This window comes from Tenebrio molitor, chromosome 9 (assembly GCF_963966145.1).
Source record: "Tenebrio molitor chromosome 9, icTenMoli1.1, whole genome shotgun sequence".
In the NCBI taxonomy this organism is placed as follows: domain Eukaryota; kingdom Metazoa; phylum Arthropoda; class Insecta; order Coleoptera; family Tenebrionidae; genus Tenebrio; species Tenebrio molitor.
Window position 1 is genome coordinate 7,973,615 of NC_091054.1, and position 16,811 is coordinate 7,990,425.

The window sequence follows — 16,811 nt, forward strand, 5'->3', positions numbered from 1 at the left end:
GTTCTTGTTCTGATCTAGGCAACCAACAATACGCCAAACCATAACTGTCAATTTGTGATAGCGTGCGATCAAGAATTAAAAAAAATTCGTGGCCGTGATTAATATTTAATACGCTTCAGTTGGCAACACATAAAAATTTAATTCAAATGTCATCAGACGTCATTACAATAGTAACTGCCATTATTAATTGTCTATTAAAATTTGTTAATACAATACAAAAAATTTCATTATGCAGTGTTACTTCAGAAATTGAGACTAACTTGAGAAGGGCGAATGGTCCTATTCGACACCTCGAGTTTTTGAGGAGTTTCAGCAAAAGTTTCCGGACTTTCAAGGTACAGTCACGGCCACAGAATTTCGTCAGTCGTTATCATTCAACCATAACTGACCGTCTGAGCAATGTTACATTGAGCATAAGGTTCCCCTGATCGTCTATAAACCCTTATACGTCTGACATTAGAAAACCTACAAAATCTCATAAATATCTAGACTCATCTGTAAACAGCACTCTAGCCAATCAGCTTCTTGGTAGTTTAAATGTGCATGGGCAAATTCTAAACGGTTTATAAGATGTTCTGCCTTAAAAGTGGGTCAGTAGCAACTTAGCAAGTACGTAGGGTAGTAGCTGATGGTCTGCCAACCTTTTCCTAATTGTGTCATACCTCAATTAAAAGGCTTCGAAGGCTAGTAGTACTTGTTACAAGCCTTTGTATTTGTCTATGATTTAGTAACTTGAACACTTAGAAACATGTTCCGAATAGATGACGTTGCCCGAAAACGAGCAGCCAAAATGTTTGACAAAAGTCCAAAAGTATCGGAAGAAGACGCTCCAACAGTTAAAAAGTGGTTTCAGAATCAAGCTCTATCATAAACAAAAGAAACAAGCCATTTAAAAACTAAACGTTGTTTCCTTTATCTATGAATATCTTTAGATGCCCTTGTTGTGTCTTTCTCTTCGGTAGATACCTCAGTTGGAGCTTTATCAAACAGTTTAATAAGGCACAAGTTACTTAAATTGTTTCGCTTGGATGGTGGAACATTCCCGACCCGATTAGATTTCTGCGTATGCAGTAATAATTGCCGAATTAACTAACCACAAGGAAGCAAAAGAACAACACTATTGATAACAAATGTTGTTGTTCTCGAAGGTGCACAATGAATGAGCACAAAATAATGCATCCCATCAAAAATGCCAAAAGAACATTTTTCTATTTTGCACCTATAACACAGTCAGTATAACACTCAAACGAAAAGGAGCTCTTTTCGATACGGGCTTCAGGAACATTTACTTAAATTTTTAATGTTGGCAGTGACTCATAGTGAGTTGTTGTATGATCACTGCACTTCACGACACTTACAATTGTTCGTCTATTTACCAGCGTTACCAACCCTTATAACGGGTGACTATTAAAATTTTCAAAAACATTAATTATTTTGAATGGGCAACTATTCTGTGTTGTCATTTTGGTATTTGTAATTAGGCATTATCAGAAAACAATGCCTTAGTAAATCTTTTGTGATAGGCAGAAAAGAAAGAAAATAGTTGTTGTAAATATTTACTATGGAACGCACCCTCAAACTACGTATAAATGCGTTGCCCACAGTAAAGTCCCTAAATAATTACAATTTTACATTTAGTCATATACCGTGCGATCAACAATTACTTAGCTAGGGGGCGGCTATGACTTTGACAGTGTCAGATTTTTTATATCTTTGCGAACTCAGCTAATAAACGTCAAACAACTGTCAAATTTGAACTCAAAAATGGTTTTTACTTACGTAATAACATAAAAGATTCATCATTGGATCCTAATGGTGTTTTCAATAACGGAGAATGAACATACAGTGCTGTTGCCTGTTTGGTCGGGTTTCAGTAAAATTTCTAAATTTAAATTGAAACAGTTATATGCAACCCAAAATACTTCCGTGCATCCAAAGCATCTGAAAGGCTAGATTTTGAAATATGTGTAATCAAATGAAAGGATCAACACAAAACAAATAGGTGTGGCGCTGTTTCTAGAAAATACATTTATTTATGAGGAAAATAGTTCCATAACAAATTACCCGTGCGTCAAGGAAATAAGTGTATGCAAAGTAGTCAAAACGGGTTGCTATAAATAAACATTGCTGTGAATATTACAATAGCTTTTATTGTCAGATTTTCAAAAAAATTGTTAGTTACGTGTACCATGATAACGGAGGGTATAAAAGAGGGAACAAAATTGCAAATTTTCAGTCCACTCGAAAGCCCACCAACATGAAACCTCTTTTCGCCCTTCTGCTGCTGCTCGTTGTTGTTTCCGGTAAGTTAGCTTTTACAGAGACACGAATGGTAAATTCTGAGGAAACTTGCAGTTGTCCGCGGAAAAAAATGTTATGATTGTTATGAAAAATGCAGTGAGGATGACGTCTTGGAGTTGGACTGCCTTTCAGATGAAGCCAACTGCCTTAGCGTTACCGTAACTGATTCTAGTATGTATGTATTTTTGTAATTTGACTTTTGACTACAATCTTATTGTTTAAGATGCAAAAAGAGTAAGCGCTAAATCTTGCGTGCCATCAAAAATAACAGAAAAAGAGCTCTGTCAGGCGTACAAACACAATGGCGACAAATGTTACGTTTGTGAAGACGAGCTTTGTAACAAAAATGATGACAAATAATTGTTTCCGTGACCTTTCCAAAGAATTTATTCTGTAGTTTACATAAATATATTTAGGATATTTGGTTTGGTTGTAATCTTTTTGAATTTCTTTGAGCTTGGGTGTGGAAAAAATAAAATTCTAACTAAAAAATATTTTTTTGTTTAATAACCTACTGTCCTCTTTTGCCATTTTGATTTCTACAATTAGAATAACTTTATAAAAAAATCGTTTAGAAGTTTTTCAAGTGAAATTTTGGTATTTTAAGGGAAATATCAAAATTTTATTACATACAGCCTGTCTTAAAAAAAAACGGCCCACGCAATAAGTTTGTTATTCATGACCCAAATGAAAAAAATTATACAGGAGACGAAATGGTTCTAAAAACACTACACACCTGAGTGAGCATATAATCTTTATACCAAGGCGGTCTCAAGTTACAGGGCAGGACACTGGCTGTGTGGCCACATTCCCTGGTAGGCCATTCCATGACCTACGATGTTCCTAAAATTTTGAAACTAATTCGACATTTAAAAACAAGAAAATTATTTATTAAAATTTAACATAAAATAACATTTTTAATTTACAATGCGAAAATTTCCGATAATAATGCGGAATCTGGAAAAGTGCCCCGAATGCTTGCAGCGTTTCCACGTTGAATGGCAAGGGAAATCCTCTCAAAAAGGAATTTCTTAGATTTTGAATCCCCTGATTCCGCGATAAGTCAAAATAAATTTTGACAAATCCTTGGTCAAATTCGTCAAATTGAATTAAAAATGTCATTTAAGTGTTGCGTACCAAATTGCAACTCAAATTATGCGTCTTCTTCTTCAAATTAGGTAGGTATAGACATGTATTTAAGTTTTCAACAAATGAGGAAATGAAGCCAATTTGGAAAGAGATTTTAAAAATCGAAGAGTGAAGAATTCGCAAAAGTAGCCATGCTTGTGCTAAACATTTTAGGGGAACAGATATCAATGGGACAAAATAAAGTGCCAAACGAGGTGCCAATAACTTCTAATTACGAAGAAATTGGGAAGAAATAATCAAAATTAGTAATGACGACACAATCATTGAGGAAAATCTTTTGGCTTTAAAAACGAATATTGAAATGAAACTGAGAAGCAAGTTACAAGAAATGGGGTGGGATTTAGATAATGAGGAGAACAAAATTGTTATATGCATTTAAATTAGAAATGCCCACCTCGCGTTAGTTCATAACCAAGCAGTTTCAATAGCCCGGAACACCGCAGAGCATCTGAAATATTATCACTTATCAGTAACAGTAATGAGCACCGTTATTTTTCTGTCCCCAAGGTGGTTTTAAACTATGTATATATTACAATGCGATAACGCATTTTTGAACTGTCGTAAAATTAGATCACTCATATTTGACAAATGCAAATACAATGACAGGTTTAGTGGATTTCGAATTTTTTCACTAAATGTTGGTGAAGCAATGTTGCCAGACTGGTAGGCCATTCCATAGCACACTGTCTTTGGTCAGTGTCATGGCCTGGTAAATGAAGATCGCCTTGCATATACCCATTTATGGGCAATGCGCAACTTTTATTTTTCAAATGGTAACCTATATTTTTTTTATTGATTCTGTTAGAGGTTTTTCTTCTTATTGTAATAAAGAAGCTATACCCTTTGATAACAAAATTTCCGAGAAGAAAAGAAAAATATGTGGCATCAAAATTAGATTTATCCTTATTTCATAGACGACAATTTCTTGGTAGTGCGCTGGACTTCACTTAAATGTCAATTTAATTCATAAAAATCATTGAATAATGGAGGTCGGTTAACTTGATTTTTTCATTAATATGACAATAACAATTATTTTGATCAAACATATTTTGTTTTTTTTCTCGGAAATTTTGTTATCAAAGGGTATCGTTTTTTATGCCATTACAATCAGAAAAAAAACTTTAACAGAATCAATAAAAAAAATTATAGGTTACCATTTGAAAAATAAAAGTTGTTCATTGCCCATAAATTGGGTGATTCAAAATGGTTATGTATAAATATGGTAACTACGTACGAAAATTTATGTGGCAACTCTGTAGGTAGGATAGAGTTGACATTTCTTTGACAGTTTGTAATCACGCAATTTTGAAAATTGTCAAGTTAATGTGCATTAGTATAAAAAAAAATCAAATGCACGCATATGAAATGTTATATGAATGTCAATTCTACCCCACCCACATAGTTGCCACATACATTTTTGTACATAGTTGCCATATTTATCCACAATCACCCAATATTACAAAATACAATATTACAAAAATGAACTTTTGATGCTAAATTTCAAATTTGCCAAATTTTATTGTTACCTACCAACAGATTCAGTCATTCTTGATCACGCCGTAGAAAAGAAAGAAACTATTTGTAAATCTTTACTAAGGAACGCACCCTCAAACTAGATGTGTGTTGTCTTACAGTAAAGTTGCTAAATATTTATAACAAATTATAATATTACAATTCTTTGGACCGTACGACCGTACTCGAGATGTTGGGTAAAATGACTTCTGACTTGTGACTCTGACTGCTCTACCCTGAGTCCATCTCGGTACTGTCGTCCCAAATCTTTGTCATTCACCCACGCAGGGGTGGTTCTCGTTCGGAAAGGAGGGGGGTGGCTCTACGCCCCGACAAACTATATATAACATATTTTTATATATTCGTCAACAGGATTTGAAAACGAAGACTGACAGAATACATACCTATATAGCAAATAATAAAAAAATATTTTTTCTATAATTGATTCAAAAAATTGATATTCACGCATGGTTATCCATACATGAAGTGGGTCATTTTCTTTCGTGTATTTTTTTTACATTGTTAGTACTATAGTAACTCTAGAAACAATACATAACAGTGTGTGAAATGCGATTTCAGGCACATGACTTTTCCCGTTTTTTATTGGTTACCTAGCAACATGGTCACTGGTTGATATACGTCAGATTTCCTTCAAAATTTGAATTTTAAAATTAAGTTCTTAAAGGAATTATAGAAAAAATATTGTTTATATTTCGTGCGTGCAGATGTTTTTTATGCATTCAAAGGCTTTTCTGCCTCGACCTGCGTCTCGGCTTAAAAGACCTTTTCATGCATAAAAAACACTCTCTTCACGCACTTAATATAAAATAGTTATTTTTATATTAAGTGCGTGAAGAGAGTGTTTTTTGTGCATGAAAAAAATGCACAAAAACATCTTCACGCACGAAATATAAACAATATTTTTTCTATTGATCCATGTTAACAGAATTTTTGACAGTTTTATCAGTTTATCCACAGGACCACATTACACTTCATTCGACATTATTGTGATGTCTGACAATTACAACTTTTTAAGAATGCGGTTGAATGAATTGGAACAGCTTTCGCATTTCCTTTTCTCCTCAATGAGATACGGTTTACGATTCACTAAAAGATTTTTTCTTCAAACGTCCGTAAAATATGACATTGCACTGCTGCATTGACAATGCTAAAGTGTCACTTCATTGTCACGGCATCTAACGAGCTGACCAGCGTCCGTGAAGTTATTATCTCCGCTGAGGAGCGTCCGTGAAGTTATTAGAGAGATATTGCAGTGTCATATAACGGTTAGCAGTATTTAGAAAGACGTTATTTTGACATGTAAGTATCAATTTTTAGCACGTATACGGTAATAACGATTGCGCTTTACGTAAATTGCGAACGTAGGTATACCACAAGACGTTAACGTTATTTTTGACATTTCTCATATGTCAACAGTTTGACAATTCAAAAAAAGTTTGAATGCGATTTGACCGAAATAAGTTAGAAATAAAATGATTAACTGATTCTTCAATATCATCGTCATTTGCACCACCTAAAATTGCATCTTCTAACATTTCGTCCATTTTTGACACTACTTGTCAACTTTGCATTGTCTTTTCATAACGTTAGCGCCTTGATAAATTGCAATAACTTTAAATCACTATGCGCAGCGTTATTTCATAGCGCATGCATTTATTAACCTGTTACTTAAATAAAGGTTGAATGCCATATCTCTCTATTATTTCCGCTGAGGGCGTCCGTGAAGTTATTATCTCCGCTGATGAGCGGTTGTCAAGTAAACTAGCTAAATCATTTGAAATTCCTACCTGGTTTCTTAACATGTCTTAAATAATTTGTTATGAAGGTTTGAAGAAAAAGTAGTATGTGTTATTCGGAGGAAACTTCAATTTTGCTCCTCATAACATAAAATACTAGGTATTATTGAAAAAAAAAAGTTGATTAAATTAACATAATGAAAATGTGAAAGCGTTGGGGTAGGTATAATACGTTCAAAATCAGGGCGAAGGACGAGAATTTAAAAGTGGTGGTTAAAGTATCGACAGGACAGTTGTTGTTCGGTCCCGACCAACCAGTTCCACACGCTTTGATTAAAACAAAATATGTAGTAAGTTTAGGAGGATAAAATTACAAATGCAATAATTTTGTTGTGTTCGTCACGTTATACTGTCCATGGGAATTATCGCTTACAGTTTATAATAAATTCTGTGGGATCTATTTTTATCTTTACTGCTTTTTAGTTTCGTTTTTTAAACGTATAAGCATAATCGTAAACAGGTTTATGAACGACTATTTATACATATTTCCATTTTGAATACTTATACAGGATTTTCTCGAAATACATGGGAAAACAAAATTGGTACATAGTTGGTGACGAATATAAGTTATATACAAAAATGTTTTCTAGTAAAAGTCTTTTTGTTTTTGAGATATAAAGCATTGAAAATTTGCTCGAAATTTCCAGTACGGTACTGAGTTGAAGTAATTGAGAAGAAAAATAATACTTCAAAATAATCTTTTAGAAATTTTTCGTGTTCCTATGGAAATAAAATTTTTCAACTCATTGCAAATTTTCAATGCTTTATATCTCAAAAACAAAAAGACTTTTACTAGAAAACATTTTTGTATTTAACTATTCATCGTCACCAACTACCTACCGATTTTTTTTTGACATGAATTTCGAGGACAGCCTGTATATGTATAAATAATCATAAATATGTATGTATGTATGTATGTATGTATGTATGTACATAATATGTATAGTCTGTCTCAATTTTAAATTTCCACCACCTGTTGAATTATGTTGGCAAATTAAAAATATTTCTAAATTGGGGATTGTTATAACCAAAGTTGGGAATATAATTATTTTATAAACATGATTCGAAAACAACATAATTTACTTGACGCCAAAATAAAAAATGCTCAAGTAAAATGCTTCAAAGAGATAAAGTTTTCCATTCTTTTCCTTTATTCTAAAATCTTGAGTTGTAAAAACCGAAATTGACAGGCACAGAAAATGATTACCTCATAAATACAACCTGACGCATTGTTCACCAAACAGTGTTGCCGATTGTATTTCTAACGTAGAATGCAGTGTTGGTGGAAATTTACAATTGGGACAGACTTTACATACTTATTCATGTTGAGTTGTTTTCGTACGCTTGGTAAGTTGAAGTTCAAACGTGACTACACCATGGCAACTAACACATTTTTTAAAAAGCTGGTAATACAAGCTGTTATAATGTTCGTTTTAACAATTATAATAATGTTTTTTTTTATAGCAACCCGTCATTTTTTGGCTACTTTGCATACACTTATTTCCTTCAGGCACGTATAATTTTTTATGAAAGTGTTCTGCTTATGAATACATTTATTTTCTAGAAGCAGAAGCAGCGCCATATTTGTTTTGTATTGACCCTCCATGTCATTACAATTTTCACCCTTAAAAATATGACGTAAGGATGAACCAAACAAGTTATCTACATGTGACTAAAAATTACTAAATTGTATAAATGTAAATAAACGTTTTACACAAAACGATACGGTGTGTCAGTTCACGCGCGCCTACAGTCAAATCAGTGAAGCCTCCATTAGGCTGAGCAAACCCAGGAGCCCCATTTGGTTTCGAACAAATTCCTGGAGCCCCCATTAGGCCCCAAACATATAGCTTCATTGGTATGAGAGAAATAGATCGTCTAAAGATACATTCAAGAATTTACACGAAGTACCGAGTCGGACAAATGGATAGATGGAGACAATAAAATTGGACAAATAATCAGTTTGAAAAACCGTTATTAAGTGAACAATTAACAGTGTTCCCATACGGTCAACATCCGAAAAACGTTTGTTAACGCCACGCCACACGGGTATCATGGTGCCCACGTCAATTCTTTTTATATACCTACATAGAATTAACTAGTGTATCTATATTTGTAATTGATCCAGATCAATTCTTTCAAAGCGTTGGTATAAACCATCGAGCTGCAAAGGGTTAAGTACTTCTCAAGCGAACTGACTTAACGTTATCTGACTGACCCTGAAGGACTGGTAATAATAATGTACTGTTAACGTACAACTGCATCTTTATTTTCTCAAACAGTTACCCCCAACGCCACTCTGTCAATGCCTTTGCCCCTCGTTCTCTCCCCCTTGTCACACTTAAACCACTCCCCAACCTCCAACGTCCTATGTTTCACTTGCGTGTGCCGCCTCAAGTTCCTCTTAGTTTTCGCCTTGAACGTACACTTATCACAGTCGAACCACTTCAGACTCTCATTATCCGTATGCTTGACCAGTTTGTGTTGCGACAACTCGTAGGACCGTCTCGCTTTGTACGCGCACTGGTCGCACCTCATCCAGTCTATGTCCTGATGGGAAGTCCCGTGCCACTCCAAGGTGCGTCTGCTCTTCGCCCTGAACTGACACTGACCACAATGAAACCACTCGATGTCGTCGTCGTGTTGCGACTGCAGATGGCGCGTTAGCGTCCGCTTGATTTTTGCTTTGAAGGGACAGTGCTCACACTCGTACCATTTCACCTCTTCGTTCGCCGTGTGTTTCACCGTGACGTGTTGCGTCAGCTCGAATTTCCGCTTGGTTTTGAACGAGCAATGGTCACATTCGTACCACTGGATGTCTCGCTCGTCGGTGTGTTTCGCCATGGCGTGCTTCTTCAGGGTGGTCTTCCACCGGGTGGTGTATGAACACGTGTCGCAGCTGTACCACTGGATGTCTTCGGGGGCGGTGTGTCTGCTCTTCACGTGTTGCCGCAACAGTCGTCTCACTTTCGATCTGAAGTTGCACTTGACGCATTCAAACCATTTTATTTCTTTGTTGGTGTGTTTGGTGATCTGGTGCTCGCTCAAACTTGTACTGTATTTGGCTTTGAAGGGGCACTTTGCGCACTCGAACCAGCGGATTCGTTCAGGAGAAGTGTGCACAGACACTTTGTGTTTGTTCAAGTTACCACTCAATATGGTCTTGTAGGGGCATTTATCGCAACTCAGCCACGCTGCAGCCTCGGGGGGCATGTGCTTGCACATGATGTGTTGAGATAAGGTGGCCTTTAACTTTGTCTTGAAAGGGCAGTCAAAACAGTGGAACCATTTCACATCCTCGTCGGATTTGTGTTTCAAGTCCAAGTGACGCTTCAGACTCTGTTTTCGCTTGCTTTTCGCCCCACAACACCTGCAGTTATACCATTTTACGCCGTCAACGTGCACCATCTGAGGAAATAATTTGCAGTGATTGACACCGTCTTTATTTTCTTGTTTAATGCATAAGAATTTTGTGTGCCTCAGCCACTTTAGCGACGAGTACGTTTCAAGATTGCAATTCCTACAATTGTAGCTTGTTAGAGGGTAGTTCACCCTCACTGAACTCTCTTTTGAGGTTATGTCAGCGTCATGCAATTCTTGAGTATGTTGCCACAAAAATACAAATAAGTCTGTGGTAAAGTTGCAATGTTTGCAGGAGTATCTCTCGAGAGTTGCCGATTCGCAACCGAAGGAGCAGTCATTGTGCATTTGGATCATTTGCAACTGCAGTAATTTGGTTACGTTAAAAGTGTAAAGATTTAGTGGAAAAGTCTCACCACAAGGTGTAAACAGGTAAAAAGTGGAAATTTTCTTATATGTAAATTGAATATTTTTTAATAAAAATTTGTTACGATCTGTCAAATTCGGTAATGGGAAAAACTAAAATCGAGTGCGTTCAAGCTTTTGGGTGCAATTGTAGCTACGCTATCGTACCCTAAATTACCAAAATTAATAGTTATTTAAGATATAAGTGTAAAAAGCTATCCTTTATTGCACGAACGGGTTTAAAATACGACCGAGGTACGAGGGAGTATTTTAAAAGATGTGAGTGCAACAAAGGAACTTTTTACACGTATGTCTTACAACATTTTATCTACGATCGTGAGATCACACCGGTTTCAACATAAATTTGTATAAAATAATATTGGTTCAATATTTCATGAATAACCAAAGTCGTTTGAGAATCACGTCGTTTAGCAACCTAAACAATGTTTCCAACAAATTCGATTGTTGTATTCTCACAGTTCTGTGCCATAAAAGCGAAAAATCGTGCTCTAAAACTTTTAGAGAACGATTCCGTCAGTTTCTCTAAACGTCAACTTTGACAACGATTTTTAGTGCAAAAAGTGCCTACTTTTTACGCGATCGTAGATAATAGTTATTTATTTAACGAGTTCGTGTGTAATTTTGGCTTTTTTTGGCATGAGTGGACCAGTTTAAAACTCGAGTGAAACGAGAGTTTTAAAGGTCCACGAGTGCCAAAAAAGCCCAAATTACACAAGAATGAGTTGAATACAATGTTTTTTTGTTCGACGAGCCCCTTAAAGGCTCCAAATCGCTAAAAATCTTTAAAATTAGCTTGACGTTTCGTTTTGACAAGTTGTCAAATTTATCAAAATCCGTTCACACAGGAGAAAATTCTCAAATTCTGACAGTGTCGAACAAAAAAATGTTTTTAATGTCGTCTCAAGTTAAAAAATCCGGTCAGTTCCAATTACGAGACAAAAAACACCAGTACTTTTCAATTGTTTCATTGCCAACAGACTCAGTCATTGTTGATCACGCTGTAGAATACAATAAAGTACGTTAATAAACTAGTCTGCAAAGAAAATTGTTATGTTTCTTTGCGGTAGTACAAAACAAATTTAAAATTTGTGAACGCACTCGCTATATTTTTTAAATGACGTTCGTATTTGACAGCTGTCATTACAAATACATGTGGATTGTGGACAAGAGTAATGGCGATTTTTGTCCAGTATATCGTAAATATCGTAATGCTTCTCTTAAAACCTATATTTTTTTTTATTTTGCGCAATTTTTCCTATTTTTAAAATAAATTTGCGTCAAGTAAGCTATTATGAAATATGAACCTACCCCTTTTGCGTCATTATTCAGATATCCTAACCTGACTTTTGTAAAAAAATTTAAATGTAACTATTGTTCGCATAGCTGCAATTCACTTTATCACATAAAAGTACATTTGGAGCATCACATTAGTCCAGATGGATTGTTCAATTGTGAAAGCAACAATCTAAAAAAATAATCGTTGCGTAAGATGTGATTTTGAAACAGATTTGCTTTTATGTTTGAAGCAACATATAAAAAAATTCCACGATGTACCGGAAAATGATATACAAGTTTCATATGCAATTGAGGACACAATACAAAGTTTCGTTTGTCAAAATTGCAGCTTTGAAACATATTCTGCCTTGCAATGGCTTGGTCATGAGAGACTTGGCTGCATCAAAATTAATACAGACAACTCTTTGAGCCAGGAAAAATTCAAAACATTTGTTGCTCAAGGTACAAAGTGGTTCACATGTGTCCAGTGCGACTTCCAAACTAAAGCCAAAAGGAGTTTGCAGAGGCACTTGAACGCTCGTCACACATCTGACGAAAACGCGCAATGGTTTGAATGTCCTAGTTGTACCTTTAAAACAAAACATAAACAACTATTAAACCGGCACGTTCTTTGTAAACACATCGACCCCTCAAACATTCGCTGGTTTCAATGTGACCAATGTCCCTCCAAAGCCAAACAAAATTTCCTGTTAAAAACGCATTTAAGGTTGAAACAGTCCAATGAAAATCAGTGCTTTGAATGTGATAAATGTGGCCACAAGTGTAAACAGAAGTCTAAGTTGAAGCAACGCGAAATTGTGAATCACACAAATTGCGAAGAAATGAAGTGTATGTGTTGTGAGAAGTGTTCATATCAAACTGTCATAAAGGACAATTTGAGGAAGCACATGTTGACCCATATAGCCCCAGAGCAAGTCCAGTGGTATAGATGTGATCAGTGTTTCCATGAAACCAAAGACAAGAGAAGTTTCAAATTACATCTGTTGTTAAAACATACGGACGAGAAGGATATTAATTAAATGGTTTGAGTGTGGTCAGTGCGCGTACAAGGCGAAAACCAAGCGGTAGTTGACGAGACACGTGAATAGCAAACACGCAATAAAATAAAATGAAAAAATTACGAAAAAGTGGGTTTTGTTTGATTTTTACATTTTATATAACCGTTATTTTTTAAGCAACGGTGATTCTGTTACTTTTTTTCTAAACCTAGCATTTACCTAGTAATACCAACACTGTTTCTCAAGGCTATTGAGTGGTTTCAATATGGTCAGTGTTCATACTGAACAAAAATTACGCAAGAGTTGGGAAAATATTCTTTAGCGGGTGAAGAAAATAAACACATTGTTATTGTTAAAAAATCAGAAATTTTAATTTCTGAGAAGAGTTTGTCAACTGAGTGAATTGAACTTGTGAACGTACCCCCATCCACAGACATTCCCATCAACGAAAGTAAAATGACAATATTTTAGATTTTGCGACCAACTATTTTTACAATACATTTTTGTTCTACCACAATAAACATCATTGTGTTAACAGTTTATCGATTCTTTGGAGCTTTAACCTAATAATTTAGAACGTGCTCTTTGCTCTACACCTTGACAGTTGACATGTATTGCATACATTTGGTCTAATTTTAATTTGTTCCAAACAGGAAGGTTGTGTTCTGATTGTGTGGTGTAATTGTGCAAATTAATTAACGTGAAATACTAAGTGAATTATAAATTATGTCAATAACTTTATTTGACAAATTAATTTTTTCTCAAATCCTAACCTTTTGTGTTGTTGAAACGTGACATGTTTGAAATGTGAGTTTATCATGCGGTGATTTTTCAAAGTACCTAACAGAGAGAAATATGTAGTAAATGGTACCTAACGTCTGAGATTAATTCGACGGTGACGTGAACAAATGCAAACGTGCAAATTGTCTCCATGTAAATCACTTCTTATGGTAATGTATAAATTAAAAAAAAAATAGATTTAATAATCGTAAGACGACCGCGGAGAAGTGGGTAGAATGACGAATTCGGATCGTGCAGACAAGAAGAACGTACACAAGTGCAAATTATGCCCATATTTCACAAAATTCGCGTTTTCGATGGGAAATCACAAGAAACGTCATTGTTCTGTAGAGAAAACATTTGACTGCGAACGAAACAATCTAGAACCGTATTCGTGCAAAAACTGTGACTTCAAGACGAACCTAGTGTTACTGTTGCATGAACATACAGAAAAAAATCATTCAATTAATCTGAAAGATGATAAAAGAGTGTCACAAGTGTTACAAAATTACACTTGCAGATATTGCAAGTTTGAAACATATTCATCAATACATTGGTTAAAACATGTGCAAACTAGATGCTGTGGAGGTCAACACAAACACGACGAGTATTACAAATGCGAGCAATGTTTGTACAAGACCGTACACAGATCTAATTTGAGCAGACATTTGAAAGCGATGCACACAGCTGACGACAACATAAGATGGTTCAGATGTTTTGAGTGCTCGTTCAAGACTAGGTGGAAGGCCACTTTGAAGCAACATACGACTAGGAGACACAAAGCTGCGGAAAATATCGAGTGGTTTTACTGCGACCAATGTCCTTTCAGAGCTAAGATTTCGTCGAATTTAAAAAGCCACAAGAGAAGACATTTACCCGCGGAAACGATCCAGTGGTACTACTGTGACAGTTGTCCCACCAGGTTCAAGCATCACTCGAGCTTAAAAAGTCACAAAATACAACATCTGTCACCCGACGCCGTCCGATGGTTCTACTGTGACGATTGTCCCTTCAAGACCAAGTACTACGCAGACCTAAAAACGCACAGGATGCGCCACTTGCCCCCTAAAGACGTCCAATGGTTTCACTGCACCAGGTGCACCTTCAAAACCAAGTACACCTCGGCTCTGACGAAGCACAACATGCTGCATTTGGCGCCAGAAGCCGTGAAATGGTACAGCTGCGAGGAATGCCCCTTCAAGTCTCGACTGTCGTGCAACTTGAAGACTCACGCGAAACTGAAACATTTGTCGACGGGCGAGGCGAGGTACCGCTGCGAGTACTGCCCATTCAGGGCGAACCGCAAGTACACTTTGCAGCAGCACGAGCTGGCCAAGCACGCGACCGGGGAGAAGTTCGAGTGCAGCAAGTGTCCGTACAAGACAAAAGTGAAAAAGCTGTTGAGCAAGCACGCCAAAGTGCACTTGGCCCCGGAAGAGATCCGTTGGTACGAGTGCGACAAGTGCGCACACAAGACCAAGAAACGGAGCAGTTTGAGGTTGCACCAAATCACCAAACACACGGACGAGAAGGATATAAAGTGGCTAGGGTGTGATCAGTGCGCGTTTCGGACAAAGACGTCGCCACAGCTGAGGCAGCATGTCAGGGTCAAGCATTCCGGGATTGCAAAGGGGGAGAGTTGTTAGTCAGTGTTTTCCGAAACGATATCGAATCGAAGTAACGAGTGTTCCAATAAAATTGTGGTCAAGCAGGCCGTGTTTTTTTTTCCAAACGTAGATCGTCTTTTTAGATTACAAATTCTTGAGATATGATCGATCATATGTACTTGATTTGTTCTGATAAATGACAAATTTAAGTTTTCGGTTCGTATTATACACCGTGTCCCATAAATAAGTATGTACCTACATTAATTTTAACCAGTGACAGATCTCGCCAAGAACAACAAAATTGTTATGTGCCATTTTTTCGAAATTTTTGTTTCAGTATTAAATCAGTAAATTCAGTATCATAAATTAACAACCTGTCTATTTTCTAGTTATTTAACCCAATGACAGTGACCGTGAAATAATAGTTTTTGTAAGATCGGCGCAAAACATTGTGTTTTTAGAATAAAGTTTTTTCGCTCCGCGGTCGAAGTAAATACAAGAAGATTCCATTTTTATTTAGTTTTATCCGACTGCAAAAGGCAGTTGTTTACGTGTTGATTCTGTGATTTAAGCAAAAATTTTGTGAAAACGGCGCGTTTATTTTCGAATAGTGCATACACAGATGTTGTGTTGGTGTATGGTGAAGCGTACGGAAGTGCTCTTCGGGCCCAGAGAATTTCCGTGCGACTTTTCTTGTGGGGGACATGAAGGACCTGGTAAATTCGATTCCAATTTATACAATTAAGTTTTAAAAGAACGGGTGGAAAATCCTGCCACAACAATTCGCAATAATAGAGTTATGGTTGGAAAAAGTGGAAGAATCATTTCGTCCACACCTTCATTATTGTACCGCTGTGCATAAGTTCCAAGCAAATAATCCCCATAGGCGGATAACGAAATTTGTGCCAAATCTTTCAATAATTTTAATTGGATAACTTCAAGATTTAGGAAAAAAATATATCGAGCGATCAAATTGATTTGTAATCATCGAGTCACCCATGGATTTAAATCCGTATGTCTTTTGCGATTGATTTGCTCAATTGTGGGATCTAAAGTTACAATGAGGGACATGGAATCCTGGGCAGTCTGTTATTGTCATTTCAAAAAGTGTCAATGTAAATGCACCTTTACCGTCATTTTTAAAAAAACTGTCAAATTAACTTAAGCTTGGTTATGAGTAGCTAAGGTATGGTTTAGAAATTTTGACAACTGAATGACACATCTGCCCAGTTTTCCATGTCCCCAATAGTACGTCATTGTAAAGACTTTTAAAACTGATTTGGTTTTCATCATATCCTAATCCTGGCTAGGTATACAATTGAGTTCGTTGTAACTTTAACGCCGCCCGTTGCAATGGTTTACACGAAATGTCAACTGTCACGTCAAGTCACGACATACGTTTTCGGATTTATGGATAACTTGATTACAAACTGATTTGACCATTCGATATTTTAATATATCGTTTCTACTAACGAGTTCTGTTACCAGTTAAAATTAATGTACAAATGCGGCCACGGAATGTAAACCAATCATTAGTGTCATTAATAAATGACAATTATTAAAAA

The 16,811-nt window shown here is 36.2% G+C and overlaps 2 protein-coding genes and 2 long non-coding RNA genes across 4 annotated transcripts; 3 read left to right on the forward strand and 1 right to left on the reverse strand.

Moving 5' to 3' along the window:
• Positions 1 to 2,046: 2,046 nt before the first annotated feature.
• LOC138139260 (uncharacterized) lies at positions 2,047 to 2,800 on the forward strand. The gene is made up of 3 exons (XR_011162256.1): positions 2,047 to 2,303; positions 2,356 to 2,472; positions 2,525 to 2,800. It is a non-coding gene; the product is annotated as an uncharacterized lncRNA (long non-coding RNA).
• Positions 2,801 to 7,355: 4,555 nt separating this feature from the next.
• On the forward strand, positions 7,356 to 8,573 carry LOC138139233 (uncharacterized). Its single transcript, XR_011162246.1, has 3 exons — positions 7,356 to 8,185; positions 8,244 to 8,289; positions 8,344 to 8,573. It is a non-coding gene; the product is annotated as an uncharacterized lncRNA (long non-coding RNA).
• A 200-nt stretch (positions 8,574 to 8,773) lies between these two features.
• On the reverse strand, positions 8,774 to 11,808 carry LOC138139227 (zinc finger Y-chromosomal protein-like). The gene is made up of 2 exons (XM_069059429.1): positions 10,556 to 11,808; positions 8,774 to 10,502 (listed from the first exon to the last, which is right to left on the reverse strand). The coding sequence occupies exon 2, from the start codon at positions 10,494 to 10,496 to the stop codon at positions 9,054 to 9,056; it is 1,443 nt and encodes a 480-aa protein (XP_068915530.1). The 5' UTR covers positions 10,497 to 10,502; positions 10,556 to 11,808; the 3' UTR covers positions 8,774 to 9,053.
• A 2,508-nt stretch (positions 11,809 to 14,316) lies between these two features.
• LOC138138560 (zinc finger protein 253-like) lies at positions 14,317 to 15,285 on the forward strand. The gene has a single exon (XM_069058545.1). It carries the CDS (start codon positions 14,317 to 14,319, stop codon positions 15,283 to 15,285), a length of 969 nt encoding a protein of 322 aa, XP_068914646.1.
• Positions 15,286 to 16,811: the final 1,526 nt, after the last annotated feature.

Excerpts from the sequence above, each read along its gene's own strand:
- LOC138138560 (XM_069058545.1), top strand. The coding sequence starts at position 14,317 with ATGCACACAGCTGACGACAACATAAGATGGTTCAGATGTTTTGAGTGC.
- LOC138139227 (XM_069059429.1), bottom strand. The coding sequence starts at position 10,496 with ATGATCCAAATGCACAATGACTGCTCCTTCGGTTGCGAATCGGCAACT.